Source organism: Rhinolophus ferrumequinum, chromosome 16 (assembly GCF_004115265.2).
Source record: "Rhinolophus ferrumequinum isolate MPI-CBG mRhiFer1 chromosome 16, mRhiFer1_v1.p, whole genome shotgun sequence".
In the NCBI taxonomy this organism is placed as follows: domain Eukaryota; kingdom Metazoa; phylum Chordata; class Mammalia; order Chiroptera; family Rhinolophidae; genus Rhinolophus; species Rhinolophus ferrumequinum.
Genome location: NC_046299.1, coordinates 13,743,284 through 13,762,761, shown reverse-complemented (window position 1 = coordinate 13,762,761; position 19,478 = coordinate 13,743,284). Strand labels below are relative to the sequence as shown.

At 51.7% G+C, this 19,478-nt stretch overlaps 1 protein-coding gene across 5 annotated transcripts in view; it reads right to left on the bottom strand.

Moving 5' to 3' along the window:
* The window catches only part of AFAP1L2 (actin filament associated protein 1 like 2), a 94,811-nt gene that overhangs the window by 6,765 nt on the left and 68,568 nt on the right, over window positions 1-19,478 (bottom strand). For 3 of the 5 annotated variants that reach the window (XM_033130907.1, XM_033130906.1, XM_033130908.1), the window contains 8 exons: window positions 15,569-15,659; window positions 12,847-12,930; window positions 9,877-10,082; window positions 8,491-8,670; window positions 5,847-5,936; window positions 4,195-4,279; window positions 3,508-3,612; window positions 604-815 (listed from right to left, as the gene is read on the bottom strand). In XM_033130907.1, the coding sequence (XP_032986798.1) occupies window positions 604-815; window positions 3,508-3,612; window positions 4,195-4,279; window positions 5,847-5,936; window positions 8,491-8,670; window positions 9,877-10,082; window positions 12,847-12,930; window positions 15,569-15,659 (1,053 nt within the window). The remainder of the gene's footprint in view (window positions 1-603; window positions 816-3,507; window positions 3,613-4,194; window positions 4,280-5,846; window positions 5,937-8,490; window positions 8,671-9,876; window positions 10,083-12,846; window positions 12,931-15,568; window positions 15,660-19,478) is intronic. The other 2 variants (XM_033130910.1, XM_033130909.1) reach the window with 1 other exon arrangement.

Sequence of the window (19,478 nt, the reverse complement as noted above, 5' to 3'; positions counted from 1 at the left end):
GGCAGTATTGAAGCAAAATTGGGATGAAGACCTCTGGAGTAGATGAAAAGTGGTAAACTGGGGAGTGCGTCCTTCTGTGCTTGTGAAGAACTCTGGCTGGGGCCCACCCAACTCAATGCAAGGCATTATGTCACCGGTTATTTTGTAAATGTGACATTACATCCAACAGAGGGTGGGGAGTGGGAAAAATGTAATTGTATCACAAACCTGATTCTTCCCCTCAGATAAGCCCTAACAGTCGTCATTTTTACGTACCGGGCTCCATCTGGTGATACACAAACTAAATCAAACCCACTGTGAATCCCCAGAAGGTTTTTCCAGCAGCTCAGGAGTTATAAATACTCCTTCTGCCCTAAGTGCAGGAAGTAGCTCATTGTCCGCTCCCATAACACAACCACCCTGAGGTCAGAAAGGGAGCGGAAATTTTTCAAAAATGCAAACAATCTCAGGCAGAGGAAACAAAAATAAATGCACAACTACACTGGGTCTCTAGGACCTGCAGCAAACAGCCTCGACCTCCTCTCCCTGGCTGTGCCTGGTTCCCCACTCTGGCTGTGCACCATTCCCTTTTCCCCACTTCCTGCCACCACGGGCCCACAGTACCTCGAGTTTGGCCAGCTCCTCGCCATTATGGAGGATGCGGAAGGAATAGAGGTGGTCTGGGCTCGGGTCTGGGACCACCTCACAGCCCACCAGGCTGAGGGGCTGCTGGGCCACCTTGCTCCGGTTCCGGTCCTGGTAAAAGTGCAGGTGACTGTCCCTGACGGAGCACCAGCGTGACTTCCACTGGCTGTTCACCAGCACGTTCAGGTAATCTGCAGGAGAGGATGCGGCTGCAGGAGGGCGTGGGTGGCTGAGGGGTGTCCAGACTGCCACCACCTCTGGGCCTCCCAGGGGCTCCCCCAGAACCTCAGTTCCAAGACTTGTCATGCTTTGCCTGAGAAATGTTCTGAACTCATAGAGGCTATGAATCTCCTAGTCTGTCTCTTCCTGCCTTCGTGTTCGTAGCTACACCCTCGGAAGCCGGGCAGCACAGCTCCACTGGTTTTTGCAAAAGGTGTGTCCGCAGGGAAGTGAGTCACATCTGGACTGGACCAGGTGATGATTTATATGGACAGGATGGAGGATCCCCCGCCCGGGGCCCTGTCTCCACGGCAATAAGGGCCCAGGATGCAGCACCTCCCCTGCCTCTGGTCACTTAGGCCCCATGCAGGAAGCTCTCCCCAGAAAGGGTCTCCAGCAGGTGCAATCCCCTGGCCTCCACAGCCTTAGCTTTCCAGCTCCCGGGACGGCCTTGCTATCCCTGGGTCACACTCAGTCTCAGCCTGCAAAGCCCTCCTCCCCTTGGCCAGGTCCCTGTCATCCTCCCTGATGCAGCCGGCCTTGGCCCTCCCTGGGTCCTGTACTCCCTGCCCCGCCTGGTCCAGTTTCACCTGGACCAGGAACAGTGAAACTCTGCTTCCAGGTCAGCCTCCCTGCTGGACACAGAGCTTGTCAAGGGCAGGCACGTGCCATGTTCATCTCCAGCAGCCAAGCACTGTTCCCTGGAGCCTCTCCAGCAGGGAGCCCCTCTCTATCAGCATGCAGAGGCTGCCAGTACCCACCACGCAATCCTTTACTAGTCTCTAATGGTTGCATGTGTTGGGTTCAGCTTCCCCAGAAGAGGACGAGCCTCCTCCCACTTCCCCATTAGATGAACACTTAGGGACCTGACACCATGTGCCAAGCACAGCCTTGTTCCTGGGGCTGCAAAGATGAGTAAAATCCAGTCTTCAGGATGGTCTGCATGCCCCATGTATGGTGACTGACATCTCTCAGTGCCGCTTACCTTCCCAGGGACACTGGCTTACAAAGCAGATGGCTTCTCTACCGTAAGGGCCTAGCAGCTGCTCAGAACCTTTGCTGGGATGAACTAGATTCACGCAGCACGGTCCACGTGCACAGCCACCTTCCCACCCACCCAGCGCTGGCCACACAGCATGGATCACGTATTTCTCAGAGCCTTGTGTTCATTACAACCAGGTCGCAAAGTGGAAGAATTTGAGCACAGGACCTAGGACCTCTGGCTCATCTGGGCAGGCACCCCACTCGCCCATCACAATTCAGTGGACCAGAGAGAACTCTGGGTCAAGAGAGGTAGGAGCTCTGATGCTGGCTGAGTCCCAGGAAGGAGAGTGTGTGTGCTTTCTCTGGCCATTCCCCAGCCACAGGGGAAAGGAGCATGCTTCACTGCCGAATACCTTCCAGCAATGAGCCAGCACAATTCCCAAAGTGACTCACTGGGACCAGGCTCCCCTGCCCAATACCATGCCCTGCGGCCATAGGCACTGGCAGAGCCAGGCCATTACCTGGTACGTTGGCTGGAGAAGCAGTAGGCTCCAAGATGAGGCCCTGTCTGCTGCCTTCCCATTCCATATGGCGGCCTGGCAGGCCTCAGAACAGAACAAACTGGGCTCAGGAACAGAGCCCAGCAGGGACATGGGTTCCGTGCGGAAGAGGAAAGGGCCCCAAGGTGGGCAGCAATGTCCTTCAGGCCCTGGGGAGAGCTCCAGCAATGAGCCCGAGATTGAACGCCAGGATCCAGGATCACCCCCGGGTATTTTCTGAGAAAGGTTTCTCTCTCTCCTGGCCTTAGTTTCCTCAAGGCTGAGTGAGGGCAGCAGAGATGACCTCTAGGAGTCTCCCAGCACCCATACATACCCTCTCTCCCCGCAAGACGGGCTTTTGTCGGCCCCTTGATGCGTCTCACCAGTTCGCACCTCAGAGACTTTGCTCCTGACCACGGGAGCCATCCCAGCCCATTCAGCTCCTGTCCGACCTACAAGGCTCAGGTCCAGGACACCATGGCTGCCCAGCGTGGGAAAGGTTCTTTCTGTCCCCGAGTCCTTCAAGCTACTAAGACGGCAGGGATGTGGTCACAGGTATAAAGCTCTCATCTCTCTTGAACTGTCTGCTCTCAGGACCCTGTCCTCTCTCTGCCTGGTCCCCTTTCCCAGACACTGGGCCTGCCATGCCCCATAAACACTGAGCAAATGCACAGATTTTTAAAGACCATTAGGCGGACAGCAATCAGTTACCCTTCACTCCCACAAAGCATCCTGCCCTGCAGCAAGAGAGGGTCTGGTTAGACATAAGAGCTACCGTGTTCCCCTGAAAATAAGACCTAGCCAGACAATCAGCTCTAATGTGTCTTTTGGAGCAAAAAGTAATACAAGACCCGGTCTTATTTTACTATACTATAAGACCGGGTCTTATATAATATAATATTAGACCAGGTCTTATGTTAATTTTTGCTCCAGAAGACGCATTACAGCTGATGGTCCGGCTAGGTCTTATTTTCAGGGAAACACGGTACCTGCAGTAAGATAAACAAACAGTGCCCTGCGAGCTCGCCATCCTAGAGATGGTGACCTAAGCAAGACCTAAGACCCCTGCCTTGACCATCTGAGCTGCCTTTCTAGAGACAGGCTCCATCCCAGTGGACAAGGAGGTGGCTACAGTTCTTACTGGATGTCTCGAGAGACCTCTCTGGAGGCTCCAGTGAGGTTGATTTCTTCCTGCCAAGGTTCATTAGGTTGCTCAGTTTGAGGCCAGCAGAACATTTCTTCTTGACTGTCAAGATGAGAGAAAAAGCCATCAGCATTTCCCCCCTTATCAAAGGGGGAAAAAAATAGTAGACCCCTCCCACCACATCTGGCACTCCCTGCACGCAAACGTGCATGCGCTTACACACACACACACATACACACATACACACACATGTACACACACACACACACATACACACACACGCCTGCTCCCCAGACCAGGATCCAGAGGCCAGAGTCAGGTGTCTCTACAATCACACACCCGAGAGGGGCACACCAGCTTCTTTCATAGAATGTACAGAATGTGTCAGCACTTGGGAATCTTTATAGACTGTTTTGGCTCAAAGAGATTTGAAATTTGAAATACGGTTAGCAAATAAGAAGAGATGAGAGAATATTCTACCCCCAGCAACTCATGAAACTTCAATTTGGTCATCTCTCCCTCTTTCCTGGATCTGTCCGTTGTAGTATTTCCAAGTAGTTTGTAAATTGGAGGCATGTTGGAATTAGCTGGTAAAACCCATTAGGGTTGAGCCAGACAGCGAGTCTCAACCCTAATGGACTGAGATCCCATCCCCTCCCCATTCTAGGCTGAGGGCGTTGGTACCATCTTTGGTCTCTGGGACCTCAGGGTGGCCATCTACGGAGCTTCCATATTCTGAGGCTGACAGGTACTTCTCAGTTACATCTGGCTGTGGGAGAGAGAGAGAGAGAGAAGTGGGTAGTCTTACGTGGGAATGGCTACCTCAGAGATCACAATTTAAGAGGAAATAATAGATTACTCTTGAATGTAGGACAGGGCTCAGCCTGGAGTCCAGGTTACTGGGGGGACATTGGCCGGGCTTCCTTCTGGGGTTCTGTGGAGGACCTGCCTTCACACGTCCTTCCTGAGGTTCCCTGCCCTGTCCCAGAGCACCTTCCTGTTGTTCACAAGTTCTCAAAGTGGCTGCTCAACCTGATTAACAGTGGCCCTGGAGCCAGTGGGGAGGGCAGGTGGTCAGCCCCAGGGCTGGCATTAGCGTCAGCATCCCAACTGAAGCTGACGTCAAGCGAGAACCACCCATACCTGGAGCACGAGGGAGCCTTTTGAGAATTGACTGTGCTATCAACACATCGGGCTTCAGAGAAGGGCCACCTCGTCTGCACAGGGTCAGACCATGATTTGAATGCAGGCTGGAACATTCTCCAGCCAGGTGTGCTCTCGGAGCCCACTCTGCCTGTGTGTAACACAGGGATAATGTTCCCACGTGCATTCCCTGGGGCTGTTAGGGAATGAGAGAGTCCCTACAGGAGTGGAGTAGGTGCTGCTGCTGTTAGAACGGGAAGCACTCAGATTATTCCAGTCAGGCTTCTTCGAGAACCACTCACTCCAGATCTCTGTAAAACAAGCTGAGGGACCCCCAACCAATGGGACCGGCTTAGGCGGGACCAAGGACTGAGGTGTCCGGCCAGGGAACACTGCATGCCAGGTCATTAGGTAGAGATCTTGTTTCTCACCCCAATGTGAAAAAAACCAAGTTTACTCCAATTTTTGTTTCTTGTCAATGACCAAGGAATGAGTGAGACAACTCAAACAGCCCCTCTTGAGTCACTCCAGAAGGGCTAAGGGTTTTCTCCATCGGGGATGGCCTGTGCCTTCCCAAAGAACAGAGGGCTTCCTCCCTGCGCAAGCCCTCTGCGTACCCTCTATTTTCCTCCCTGCCAGGGATGGGGACCCCAAGATGAGACACAGTGACCCTCTGGTTGCTCTGTGTATGCGCAGGCTTCAGGGCACCCACCTGCAGATACTCGGGGACATGGAATGGGACCCTACGTGTGAGGGCCCCCCACGGCCACCACCTGGCCCAGCTGCCTTGACTTTGAGCCTTAAGCAGGAGCCGCACGGCTCCATGCAAATGAGCACTAGAGCCCTTTGGTTGGGATCAACATGGAGACAGTTCCCCCAGCCCCGGAACCTCTATGGGGCAGTAAGTGTGGAGAAAGAACCTCAGAAAATAAATCTCCCCACCGAAGAACGGAGGGCAAAGTGACTTTTGTCTCGGTAAAGCTCCTCCCCTCCTTCCCAAGCAAGGAAATATTATAGGTCTGCATCAATTTCCTCAGTTTCCTGCCAACCTGAAGCTACTGCCCTTATCCAAGCACTGCACGTTTCTTACAATTGGACTGAAATGCAAAAACAAAGCTCCCAGTTTTATATTTTTAATTTTTACAGAGAAAAAATGGAATTGAACTGTCCTTCCAGGCCGAGTAGAGACCTACCTTCTGACAGTTCAGACGCTGGGCATCTGGGGTGTACTGGTTTCCCTCGGACGTGCCTTCTGAAGGCAGGCCGCTCACCTCCTGGATGACCTGAAGGGAGAGGCAAGTGGTCAGCAGAGGCCCAGGCCCCCAAGGCCCTCCTGGCCTGGTCTGCACTCACGGCCAGACTGAAGCTGGAGCCCCCAAAGTCAGGAGAGAGTGGTGGAGGTGAGAGAGAAGATGCGTGATTTCCGAGGCACAGAGAACCACCCCACCCCAACACCTGGCCCACGTGTGGCCTGGGACCTAGCTGGGCAGGCTGCACTGGGATGGGGGGTAGGGCTTGTTCCTAGGCCCTCTCTCCTGCAGGCCCCCACATGTTCTGGGGGTGCGCAAGAGGGAGGGCTTTTACAACAAAGCCCAAAGCTGGCTAGAGCAGCCCTCAGCTCTGCAGGCCTAGGGCCACACAGGTCAGGCGTGACTCAGGCTACTAAGCAGCATCCCCGCTCTGAGCCAGGGGCCACCTGGGGGATTCCCAGAGGCTGACAGCTCAGGGTAGCCATAAACACACTGCCCGCCAGAAGCCCTTTGGAGATACGGACTCAGCAAGTGTGATTTCAAAGACCCTTCTTTTTCAGGCTCCGCCTAGAGCAGTTTATGGAAAGAGGTTAAAATCTGAAAAGCCAAAGAACATAAAGGAAGAATGGCTCTGGGGACGAGGAAATTTAAGGCATTTCTCACTCCTGAGATTGACTTTGGGCCTGAGCCTCAGTCACCAAATCTGTAAGATGGGATAACACATATGCCACGGGCAGCTGTGAGGCCTCGTGTGAAGTACCCAGCATAGGAGAGGCACGTTCATTCCCATCCTTGTCAGCTGGGGCCTAGGTGTGCGGTCGGCCTTCACAGGGGAAGCATGCTAAGCCCGCTGTCCAGGCTTGAGGGCGTGGGGCTCTGCTTCTCTGAGAGAGCTCTGCCTGTGCCTTCCTTTTTTGGACACTTGTTCCATACTCAACATCTCCCAGTGACTGTCATATACCTGTCCCTCCCTGCAGGCACAGGTATGACTATGCAGAGTTGAGATACAGACACCCAGGGCAGGAGGCAGATTTGACAAAACAGATGCATCTGGTCCAGAACCCATCTGACAGGCCAACCAGCCCCACCCAACTGCAAGTGTGGGCAGCTTCTCAAGAGTCAGGCCGACAGCCAAGTTCACCTCTGCATGCACCTGACCAGAAAGGAAAGGGTGTCTCTGTGGAGGCCAACAGAGAGGCTGTGTCTTCTCCAAGTGTTCTTGTCTTTAAACCAGCAAGACAGGGCGGGGCAATGAGGAAAGGGTCTCAGGAAGAGGGCGTGAGAGTTGGGGAGGGCAGATGGGGGTCAGGGGAAGGACAGGCGGGTGGGTCTGAGCAGTCAGAGGAACAACGCTGGGAACTGGGAGTGCGAGCAGGGTGCAAGCGTGTGTGTGTGTGTGTGTGTGTGTGTAAATATTTGTGTGTTTGTGTGTGTGTGTGTGTGCTAAGCAGTGTGTATGCATGCAAGCATTTGTGTGTGTGTACAGAGGGGGCGAACGGTATTTAATGCCCCTGTCCTGGAAATGCATCAGTGTGGCTCTGACGAGGAGGGCGCAGCAAGAAGGAGGGAAGGGACTCTGGCTCTCTCTGGCCTCACCAGGGGCCCTGCTGGATCTGGAGATCCCTCTGCAACCGTGGGCCCTTTCTTGGTGCAAACCTTATCCCTTCTGGAATCGTCAAGCTCATCTTTAACGTGGGACAGGCAAGCGTTCTGAGGTGCTACATCACGGTGAGAGCAGGCCAGCTGACCGTGTCCATTGGTGGGGGTAGAACACAGGACTCTGGCCACACAGTTCTGGGTTTGCAACCCGATGCTGCCACTCACTCGCCAGGTGACCACAATCGGTCACCTCATCCCTCTTAGCCTTCCTGGGTATTGCCATCACCCAGCTAGCTCCCTGCTAGCTTACCCTAAGGTGGCTTAAATTTGCTGAAAGTGCATGGCCCATTGTAAGTACCGAGTTTCCCCAAAAATAAGACCCAGCTGGACAATCAGCTCCAATGCGTCTTTTGGAGCAAAAATTAATATAAGACCCAGTATTACATTATATTATATTATGTTATATTATATTATACCATATTACATTATATTATATTATACTATATCATACCATATTGTATTATATTGTATTGTATTATATTATAAAGACCGGGTCTTATAGTAAAATAAAACTTGGTCTTATATTAATTTTTGCTCCAAAACATGCATGAGAGCTGATTGTCTGGCTAGGAAAGGAAACATGGGGAAACACAGTACTTAACAAGTGGCAGTGACATCTGCTCTTCTTTCGTAAGGAGGCTGGTGATGCCTCACTAGGGGCCAGAAGACAGAGTGATCTCAACCAGAGCCCAAGTCCAGGTGACCGAGAAGCACACAGACCCGGCAGCAGACGCTGCGGTCCATTTCCCTAACACTGATTGCTACCACTGAGAACACAGGAGGCCCTGGCAACTGGAAGGCTTGTACCCCTCTACCTTTGACAACATCTACCCCTTTTGGGAAAAGCTGGGGCTCTAGAACTGCAGGGGCCCCAGGAGCCCTAGTGGGGAGCAGGCCTGCTTCCCCAGCGGCCTGGCAGCCCCCTCACCCGGAGCCACTGCTCAGCCTGGTCCTTGCTCTGGAGGCCCAGCACGATCACGTCGGCATTCATTGGCATGATCTTCAGTTTGTGCTCCTTCTTCCGCACTTGCTTCTCCTTGTGCACGACGCTGCTGCCCAGCAAGTTCACGTCCAGCTGAGGGCTGTGGTCCTTGGAGGACTTGTAACACTGGAAGAGATGACACGCTGCTTTGCCCGGGGTGCCAGGCCTAGCCAGAGGAGGCGCTGCTGGGCACGGTGAGGCCCACCGAGAGCTGGGCTATGCCCCGACAAAACCAAAGCGCCGGACATCCTAGGCAAGTCCAAAAGCATAACCTCCAATATCAGCAACGCTCGTTCTCAGCCTCAGACCAGGGACGTTGTGTCCTTCTCCATCAAGCCTCTTTCTCACCAGCTCCAGCACCTGCTTATCTGGGCTGCTCTAATCTCACGGCAGGCCTGGGCTGGCTCCTAAAATATGTCCTCTGCGGGCAACTCTCACGTGTCCAGGGTGGAACACACTTGCCCCATGTCTCCGCCTCTGCATTTCGTGCTCAGCTCCCCCAGAAAAGGGGGCTACAGGGAATGAAGACTAAGCTTATCATCTGCTTAGTTCGGAAGATGACATTGTTAGCAAAGAAAGAAGAGGATTTTCTCCCCCTACCAGAGAAAATATTCTGCCCCTCACTTTCTCACTTGTAAAATGGGGGTCCTCACAGGGCCGCGTGACAGGATCACCCAAAGGCACATCGGCACAGAACAGGGCACATTGTAACCAGTGAAAAAAGGGTGTTTAGAATGATGCCATAGAACTTCAAATTGGGACATCAAACTGGGAATTTTAATTTAAAATCATAGAAAACAGGGCTGTGGTCGGAGTAATATTTTCTGACTCCTTTCTGGGTCTTGTCTTGTAATCAGTAATTCAAAATATTGCAACTTCTGAGAAAACACCTAACCTGTGATTCTCAGGCTGCACAGACAAACGCAGTAGCCAGAACTGGGGCTGGGAGGCAGGTTCGACCCCACACCTCCCGTGGCCTGGAGGGGAGGAAGAATGGGCGCTCAGACCAGGACAAAAAGGTCCCAGGAAAAAATGTGTACGGGATAGGCTGGGGGAGGGGTGGCAGTCACAGCCCCCTGTGACAGAGATGAAAACTACCAGACTTTTCTAGTTAGAAAAAGCACATTCTTAGAAGCTTGACCAGGTTTAATTATTTCTTTGGCAAATAATCATAAAAATCAAAATTTAAAAAAAAAAAAGCACATTTATTCATGCATGCAAAGTTAGGGAGCAGTGAAAATCTGACATTAAAGGCTCTCACCGCCTGGTATCAGGGACCATCCCCTCCCCCCAAGAGAGAGGAGAGCAGAACACGACATGAGGCCCACTGACCAGGAGTCTGGTGTCCTTGATGACGCAGAGCTGCTTGGCCCACTGCCCCAGCCACTTCTTGCGCCACAGGAAGGCACAGATGCGGGCATCACGCATCAGCTCGATGCTGGCTTCGGGCGAGGGCCACTGGTAGGGGGCCGACTTGCCCTTGCTGCTTTCCTCCTCATCATAGGACTCGTAGGAGCTGCTCACGGCCTCTCCATCCTCTGCAAGGAAGACCCACTCGGTCATAGCCCTGCCAGGCAGAGGATGCTCCTAAACAGGCTGGTTTGTTCAGGAGGGAGGGCAGCAAGCAGGAGCAGCCGCTGGTCCCCAGGCCACCACCCACCTGCCCCTCCATGCCCTTCAACCAGCCTCATAGCTGCCAACCGCAGAGCCAGGCAGACTTTCTGACCAAAGTGTCCTGGATGCCTCCTCTGGCCACAGACACAAATAAAACCAGGAGTCTCTCCCTTTTCCTCCTCAAAGCCTGTCATCTCAGACTCCACAGAAACCGCTCTTAAGCCACTGCCCTCAGACAGACTGTATGCTCTGGAAAAGGCCAGTTCCCCACTCGAGGCCTGTTTCCTCAGCTGAAGGATGAAGCAGTGGGGTGAGGATCTGCCTGGGTTCTCTGGGCCTGGTACTCTGTCATTCTCAGGGGCCAGGAGGAAGGGGTGGCCCTCTGAGCCGAGAGCCAGGCATGTGACAAGCCTCCACTAGCTACCTACCCTGCTGGGCCTGCTCTGTCTCTGGCTCTGTCCTGGGAGCAGGGAGGGGATGTGGCTCCTCAGAAACAAAAGGCAAAATAAACCACGGCAGGAAATGGCTTCCTGGGGAAGGGGCCACCTTCCCATTTTGCAATGCCCTCCTCCTAGTCATAACCCTTTTAAGAAGCCACCCTCACCCTCCACAGACTCTATTCTCTTTCCCTCCCCACTGAACACCTCTCAGCACAAGCTTATCTCCTTCTACTTCTTTCCAACCTATAGGCTTTCTCTACCTCTGGCAATGCACCAACCTCACATTTTTGTTCTGTTCAAAAGAATCCCAAAACCCACCAAGCGCAAACTGTACCCAAATCTATGGACACTCCGCATGCCTCAGTTTCTGCCCCTCCACCACCCTGCTCTCCAGGCTTCACTGTGCTATTCAAGGCCAACAAAAAATACGTAAAGAAAAAAATTAAATCAATAAAACCCCTGAAAAGCAGGGCAGAGAGCACCCCAAGATCCCTGGTCCAACGCCTGGCTCAGCACAGGAATCCTGTCTATTGTAACCTTGATAGTGCTCCAGCCTCTGCTTGAATTCTCCATGGACGGGGAGCTCACTACCTTCCAATTGCTTCCATTACGGGGCAGCTCTAACAGTTAGAGTCGGTCCACCATCTACTTACTTCCCTGTCACTTCTACAGACACGTTCTGTCTCCTAGAGCCACAGTAAATGAAACCTCTCTTTCCTCTCCATGATGCCCTTCAGAAAAGTGACAGCCCCTTGTCTTGCCTTTTCCAGAAGCCCCTTCTACTATCTGCCTAGCTAAGTTCCTGCAAACTCAGAAAACAGAACCACATTTGATTTTGAATATAAGAACATGGAACGAGGCCAATGCCACAGTTATTCTACGTAGCTACCACACCAATGAAAATGTGTTTTACGTTGTTGCAATATTTCTAAAAATAATACTTTACATATTTTAATATCAGTTTTCTTTAAAAGCAATGTGGTACCATTCCCCTTTGTGGCTTAATAAAAACGTTGCACAGTTCATAACTTTATACGTATGAAATAAACAAAGATTGAAAATCGCAGGGCTAGCCAGTGGGGGACCTTGAACTCGCCTATTGCTGGTGGCAACATAAATTAACACAAGCTTCTCAGAAAACAGTCTGGTAGTCTGTTGTTTCAAGAGCCATAAAAACACTCATACCCTTTGACCCAGTAATCCCGGTCCTGGGAGTTTATGCTAGGAAACCAGTTTTAAAAAACGGAAGAAAGGGGGCAAGATTGAATGCATTAAGATATTCATTCAAGTGCAATTTAACAGTCAGCAGAAGGAGAATGGGGAAAGTATGATTTCATCCACTTAGGAGCACGCCATGCAACTGTAATCAATGAAAACTCGGAAGACTAACCTGCAACCCGATGAACTCGATCAATACAATGGTTACGTGAGAAAGTACATTTAAAATTACGTATGCAAACAGATCAGCACTGAAAACCAACAGGCAGGACTCACGATAGTTGAGTTGATCTGGTGGAAGGGTCAGGGTGATTTTATTTCTAAAAAGTCCTTATTGTATTATCTGTACAATAAGGGAAGTGAGAAGAATGATGTAGTCTTACTGGGACTCCTCCCTCAGTAACAAAAATTAACGGTGGAGGCAATGAAGTTGAGTGTGAAGACGGTGGCCCAATCCCCTCGCTATTTCGTGTTTCTAGGGCTACCCCACGGGTTCCATGGAGAAATCTAATACCTGCTCTTCCACCTCTGAAGGGTATGGGGAAGCTGAGAAGAAATGACAAATCATAGTACCTCAAGCAACCTGGACATTTAGGGCAAACACATTAATTTTATGTTTCCCTAAGAGCAATCACAACACCACCATACTTGTAGCATCTTCTTAAAACAGATACTGGGATTTCAGGGTAAACAAGAGTGAAAGACGGGATGATCTGATAATTCCACCCCCATTTTTGCTGTCTCCAGGTGGGCTGCATCCCACTGTGTCCTGTAACCTGTCTTCAGGGACAGAGGGCAAAACAAGCACGCAGCACTCTGAGTCCTTCCGCCATGCTTTCAGATGCCACAGGCAGGGGTCTATGGAAAGCAGGGTAAGTCCCTCCTGGAAGGACGACACATGGCACGGCATGCAGTTCCCAGGCACAAGGACAGGCAGAAGGCAGAGGCCATGCTCGGGGCGCACACCCCGTCTCTGAGAGCCAGGCAGCAGGCACGCAATCAGCATTCCAGGTGTGGGGACAAGCAGTACCTAAGGTAATCGTGGCATAAATGACTCCTTCAGGCACCTGCACCCATCTGGGGACTCCAGTGGGGGGAAGTCTGCCAGAATGACCTGTGTGACATCCAGAATCACAGACAAAAGATGGAGAGAGACAAGATGAAGAGAGGGACAGACCCAAGTGCAGAGACACCGAGAGAGAGACGCAGAGGTGGCGGCATGGCTGCCTGCCCACCAGAAGTTAGTGCTTTCCCAGTGGAGGTGTGGGCTTGTCAGGAAAGACCCCAGTCCAGCCAAGGACTTCATTTCCTAGCCCGTTCGCATCCAACGATGACCATGTGACTACTTGTCACCGAGGGAATGGGGGTAGAAGCAGTGTGTGTCACTTCTGGCTGGTGCTTTTACGAAGCACATAGGGGTTCTCCATTCTCTTTGCAGAGGATTCTGTGGCCTCAGAGGGTGGCCGAACCCACACTGGAAGGAGCCTGAGGACCTACACTACCTGCTGACCAGTAAGACACATACTGAATTGTCTATGAGTGAGAAGCAGATTTGTGTTGTGTTACTGTGAACTGAAAGACAGTTACTTGTGACAATAGCTGTCATTACGCCAACAGGAGACATGAGCGAAGGAGCTGATATCTTAGACAAGCAGGACAGATGCTATTATCTCCTGCACATGTAGACAGGGCACTTATTAAAGTTTTACTCAGAGAGAGGACCCTGACGCCATGGAGCAGTGTGGGGACAGTGCTAAAAAGAATCCCAGACACTGGTCTTTTGCAGGACGTCAGCAAAATCTGTTGGCCAATGAGCTAAAGGGGCCGGAGCCCAACGGTCATTCTTCCTGTACTGGCCTGCATTTCTCGTTGCTCAAACAGGTATGGGAGACAACAGGTAGGACCTGGGGGCAGGCCGGTTTATATCACAAGTGAAGCCCCCTCTTTGAGGCAAGTGTTGCCAGTTCTTGTCCTGGCAGGAGAGGAAAGACCATCTGGCATCTTCCCAAACTCCTTGCTGTAGTCAAGCTGCCCTTACGACGACCCCAGTCTTGACTTAAACCAATATGAATTCACAGTCCAGAAACAGACATCAAGAAACTCAGGTCCTTCTGACCACTTGTTTGTGTCGAGATGAAGTGTCTACCACACAAACAGGCCCCCGGGAGTGTCTGGGAGGCAGGCCCCGGCTGGCACGGGCCACACCCTAGAGACAGCAGGGCTGAAGATACAGTGGAGGTGAGGTGCTCGCCCGGGTGAGTCACTGCTTCCACCTTCCAGACGCAGCCAGACAGCAGCACCACACCCTCAGCTTTGGTCTGAAATCACAGCTCAGCCGGCGACTCGGCAACGCCTCACGCACTCCATAGGTTCAACTGACAGCTGCCCACTAACCCAGCCTCTTAGAAGAAAATAACCTCAGACCAAACAGGCCCTCACCTCCCACATAGTTCCCGGGGCCACAGACAGCAGGTGAAGCGTGAAAAAAAAGAAGAATTCTACAAGTTGACTGGTTCTGTCTCATCCCTGGTCCCGTTCTTTATAGAACCAACAATGCCCCCCTTCAGCCAAGTTCATCCCCACTACCAGGGACCCCAATCTCTTGCATTTGCAAGTTGCCTTATGCTTTCAAAGAACTTTCACTGACAAAGGAAGGAAAGAGGAGGCAAGAAGGGGAGAGTGAGAGGACCAGAGTCCAGCTGCCCAGAAGAATAGGGTGACAATCAGTCTTTTCTTCCAGAACCTTTGGGGCCTATCTGTGTTAAAGAATTCCTACTCCAAGAGCATTTCTGATGTGACTTCCTCAGGCTGAGAACCACCAGCCAAGGACAGACGGCTCCAGTGTGAGCCCTGCCCTCATAGCATAGCCAATCTTTTTAATACCTACATTAGCTCCGCCACCAGTAACCCTCCAAGAGCTTGGGGTCTCATGCAGAGAGAAGCCCAAGTCCTCCCGTGGCCTGCAGCTGACTTCTTTGTCCCCATCTCCTGTCTCTCCCCTCCCTCCACCTCACCTGCTCCTGCTACACTGGCCCTCTTGCTGTTCCTCAAACTTTCCAAGAGCTCTCTTGCCTCAGGGCCTTTGCATGTACTATACTATCTGGAAAGTTCTTCCTGCAGTTCTCTTCCCCACCCACTTCATTCAAGGTCACACTAAGGCCTTCCCCGTTTAAAATAACACCCCTCTCCTGCCTCAACCCAGCCCCTGCTGTTTTCCATCTTTTTCACCACCTGACACATCCTAACTTTATTTGTTGTCTGTCTTTTCCCACTGAACCTGAGGGCTGTGACTGCTGAGCTCTCCGAGCACTCTGAGTTCCTGACTTCTAGAAGCGTGCTTGGCACACAGTGGGAGCACAGTAACTGTTAGTGCCATGAAAGAACCCTGGAAACTGGGTTCTGCCTCCGCCTGACCACATTTCCCTTACTTACAAGGGCCTGGTGTCCCTTGGCCAACACACCTCTCTTCTGTCACATTTCTGGGCCGAATCCAACAACATCCAGGCCGGAACAGCAAAAGCATCAGAGATATAGACGGTTGTGACCCATCCTGAGCCCCTCCTTGCAGGCGGGCTGCATCTGCTGTAGGTCTCAGCTCCCCACCAGACCAGAGGCCCAGTGCTCTGTGGCCAGTTCTCCCTTGGGCCATGCTCTCTGGGAACAGCAGCCCCTCTGCTTCCAGCACACGCCTCTGTGCAGGAAGCACTGGAATACGCCCCCCCCAGAGCCCCGGCCCTGCCCCCGGGATGTACCATTGACGGACAAGTCATATGGCTCAGCCTCTTCATAGTAACCCTCTGGAGACTCGATCTTTGGGACGCAGACCTGTTTCCGTTCTGGAATCTGTGGTATGAACAAATAAAACAAACGTTTTCAGATACGACACACTGGCAACAACATGGAATTAACCCTTTGGGTGGAAGGCAGGGGAAGTTCAGAAGAAAATAATGCCTGGCTGGACTTCAAGCACATTGGGAGAGAGACGATGGACTCCCGCCAGCCACTGCGTCCACAGTGTTTGCTTTGCATCCAGAGAAGGGCTGTGGGCATGTTGCTGAACCTCACTGAACCTCAGCTTTTTCCTCTGCAAGATGAGGCTCAGATCCCACCGCACACACCAAATTTCGTTGTGCACGTGACACATAACACACTTAAAGCCCAGATGGTGCCAGGCTGCTGTGGTAGCTCTTATGGATTCTAAATAGAATATATGTTCTAAAAAGACAAGGCTATCAGAGGCACACAGAAGATGATGACCAGGTTTCTAAATCTCAAACTTTTACCATAATAAGTTCAATCATTCATTCGGCAAATATTGGACGGCTCCCGCGTAGTAGCTGCGAGGGACGAGTCCAGGCTGGCAGGAGTCAGTCCTAAGAAAGACTGAACTGGCTGGTGAATGTTCATTGCTCCTGAGGAAGTGTATCGTGAGGAGTGCTATACCAAACGAGGTCCAAATTCTGGGGGAAGCAGCAAGGTATGAGGAACATTTAGGACTAAGGAAGGATGTTCAGAGGACAGGACCTTTGAGCAGAGTCTCAAAGATGACCCTGAACTTCTCACGTGGCATAGGGCTGGATGAGAACAATCTGAATAGAAAACATCAGCAACTGTGCAGAAGCAAGGAGCGTGAAGTCAGCTCTCTGCCTCCATTATTCCACCTGTAACATGGGCACCAGACGCGGAAGCTAGTCTTATAAGCAATTATCAGGGGAGAACAAAGAGGCAGATTGCTGCATGACTATTAGTATATACAGGTCGTACATGTATACGCATTCACCCACATGAGTCTCCGGTATCTTTCTAAATCATGAAACCCTGAGGAATATTCATAATGAGCTGAGAACAGAAATGAGAAAATCCGAAGTGGAAGCCCACTCCTGGTTGTGAAAAGTCCTTGTGTTGGTGACCCCATCACGGGCCGGCCTGGGCCTTTGGGAAGTGCCAAGTGAAAGCAGAGGACGGTTCTTAAGATAAAGGGACACGGGGCAGCCAATGGAGGGACCCCGCGGGGAGCTGGGCTCAGATGCATACCTGCTCTGCTGGGAGGAGAGGAGGAGGGATCCAGAAACCACTGCCTTGGGAAACGAGCTTATCTGTAGAACCCGTGACAGAGACAGCTCCACTAGTTCTGGCCCAGAGGATGGTGGGAGAGTGGTCAGCCTGGGCTCAGGCCTCCATGGGACAGTGCTCAGCACAGACGACAAGAGTGTCCACTCCCAGCTTCCGCCAGGGCAGAGTAATGCTCCTGCAATTGCTTCACCAAAACCAGGGTCTCCAGGGCCAAATCCTGTCGGGCTTGGCACCGAAAGTCTATTTATATGAACTCTGGAGTAAACGGATTGGGTTCGAATCCAAGATTTCAGACTCCATAGACTTCACTGTGGGTCTGTCTCAGAGCCTCACTTTCCCTCTCCATAAGACAAAAATAGTACTGGGCTTGTCTTGAGGATTCCATGAGCCAAAACGTGATCGTGTTTCTCCAGGGCCCGGCCCATATCAAACAGAGGAGGCTGAGGTCACCTTTGTCTGGGGGCCTCCATGACCCAGGGGTCTGCAGGAGCCAGGTTACTGGACTGCTGTCTGACAGGCTGAGACGGGTCCACAGGAGGGGTCGACAAGGCCACACCTGGGTCCAACACAGGATGCTTCTAACTTCATCTTGCCTCAGACCAAGAGAGCTAGGACAAGTCCCAGAGGCAGGCTGTAAACAGCTTTCAGCCCAGCAGGTACAACACCCACCACGCAGAAAAGAAGAGGATAATCTGTTCATTTCCTAAGCAGACCAACGGCTGCACGGGGCTGGCAGGTGTGGCTGCTGAAGGTGGTCGGCTGTGAGCGGCACCTTGGACCCGGCTCCCTCCTGGAGGCTGGGGCCTTGCACACAGTGTCTGTTGTTGGTCGTTGCTACTGGATGACCTTTCACCTTTGCTGCTATGAACATGCCAAGATGTCTCTGTTCCTCTCAGCTATTCCTGGCCCCTTGGTCAGCTTGAGAACGGGCTGCCTGAGAGACCCAGCTGCGGTTCTCTGAGAGCCAGCTTCCCGGAGTCTGATGGTACAGTGTCTCTCACCTGGGCAGCAGCAAGACCTCCGCAAATAGGTCCTGGGGACCGCCGCTTCCTGAGCTGGCCAGACTTCTAGCTCCAGCCACCAAGGAACCCTACTGCCATGAGGTGGTGCTGGGATGCTTCTCCTGGTGAGGAGGTGGGTCCAATACGGAGGGAGGCTCCAAGCACCCAGATTGACCCCAGTCTGGATTCCCATGATTAGAAAGGGGGAATGAAGCCTTCTGTGGGAGCTCGTCTTGGCTCATTACCACCACAGGAGCCCTAGTGTCCTATCTAGGGATGGGGTACCAGGGCGTGTTTTGTGAGGGTCTCCCAAGCCTCTCACTGTAAAATCACCTGTAAAAGAGATCTTAGAGAGAGGCAGTATAGGGCAGTGGTAGGAATCCGACCTCCAGGTCTAGGGTTTAACTCCTGACACTGACATATCTGAGCTGTGTGGCTCTGGGCAACTCACTTGACCTCTCTGGGCCTTAGTTCCTCACTGTAACATCGGGAGAGTTAAAACACCTGTCACATGGGGTCATTGTAAAGATTAAACTGTGATCAGCATTACTAAATACTCAGTAAATATTTGTTCTTACTAACCTAAAAAATAAAATATAAAAGTATCAATGAAAGGAAAAAAAGGTGCAACCTGTATATATGTTTGGTGGAGGAAGAACAGATGTACCCTGGGAAGACAGAGGAGACTTTTGTGTTTGACCAGGCTGATAACAAGCTCTTTGAAGAAGACAGTCCCTGCTCTTAAGGCTGCCCAGGCAAAAGGTAAGAACCTGGGTCAAGTTAAAAGATAAAATGATTTACATAACAATTCAAAAGAGAGTCACATAATTACACAGACACAAATGGCCTATTATCAGAGGTCAAAGGAGCAAAAGATCCTAATTTTCCAGGGTTAAGAATAAAGGATTATTATTTTAATCACCATCAATATAATGATGAAGATTATGAATATTAAATGAAGATGCAGAAGAGACGTGACTTCAAAACCTGAAATAACTTTCTGAAGGTTCACAGAAGGGACAGGGAAGAAAGCCACCCCACTCAGCATGATTTGTGAGGTCAGCAAACATTTTCTGCAAAGGGCCAAAGAGTAAATACTTTGGGGATTTGTAGGCCGTTCAGGGTCTCTGATCTCAGACATTCAAGGCAGCTGATGTAGCGCAAAAGCATCCATAGATGATACAGAAGGGTGGCCGTGTTCCAATAAGACTATCCTTACAAAAAAGCAGGTGGCTGTGGACTTGGCCAGGGGGCTGTAGTTTGCCAGTTCTGATTAAGATTAGAGCTGAAGATGAGGGGTGAGAGACCGATGACCTGACGCGTCCCGGCAGTTCAGAGTGCACTGTGGAAGGTTCCTGGGTGGGGTTAGTGGGTCTGGACAGCCCCAGCTCCCCAGACTGACCATAGTGACGTCCTTTTGTGGAGTCAACTGCTTCCCCGACAGAGCAGCTCACTTAAAACCAGCAGCAATACGTGTTCAGGCCTCAAAGGGGATACAGGGTGGAGATGGCTGGGCTTGTCAGGAGCACAAATGGTGCCAGCAAAACATCTGTTTCTCCTGCAGTGACCGCAGCACCTGGCTGTGCAG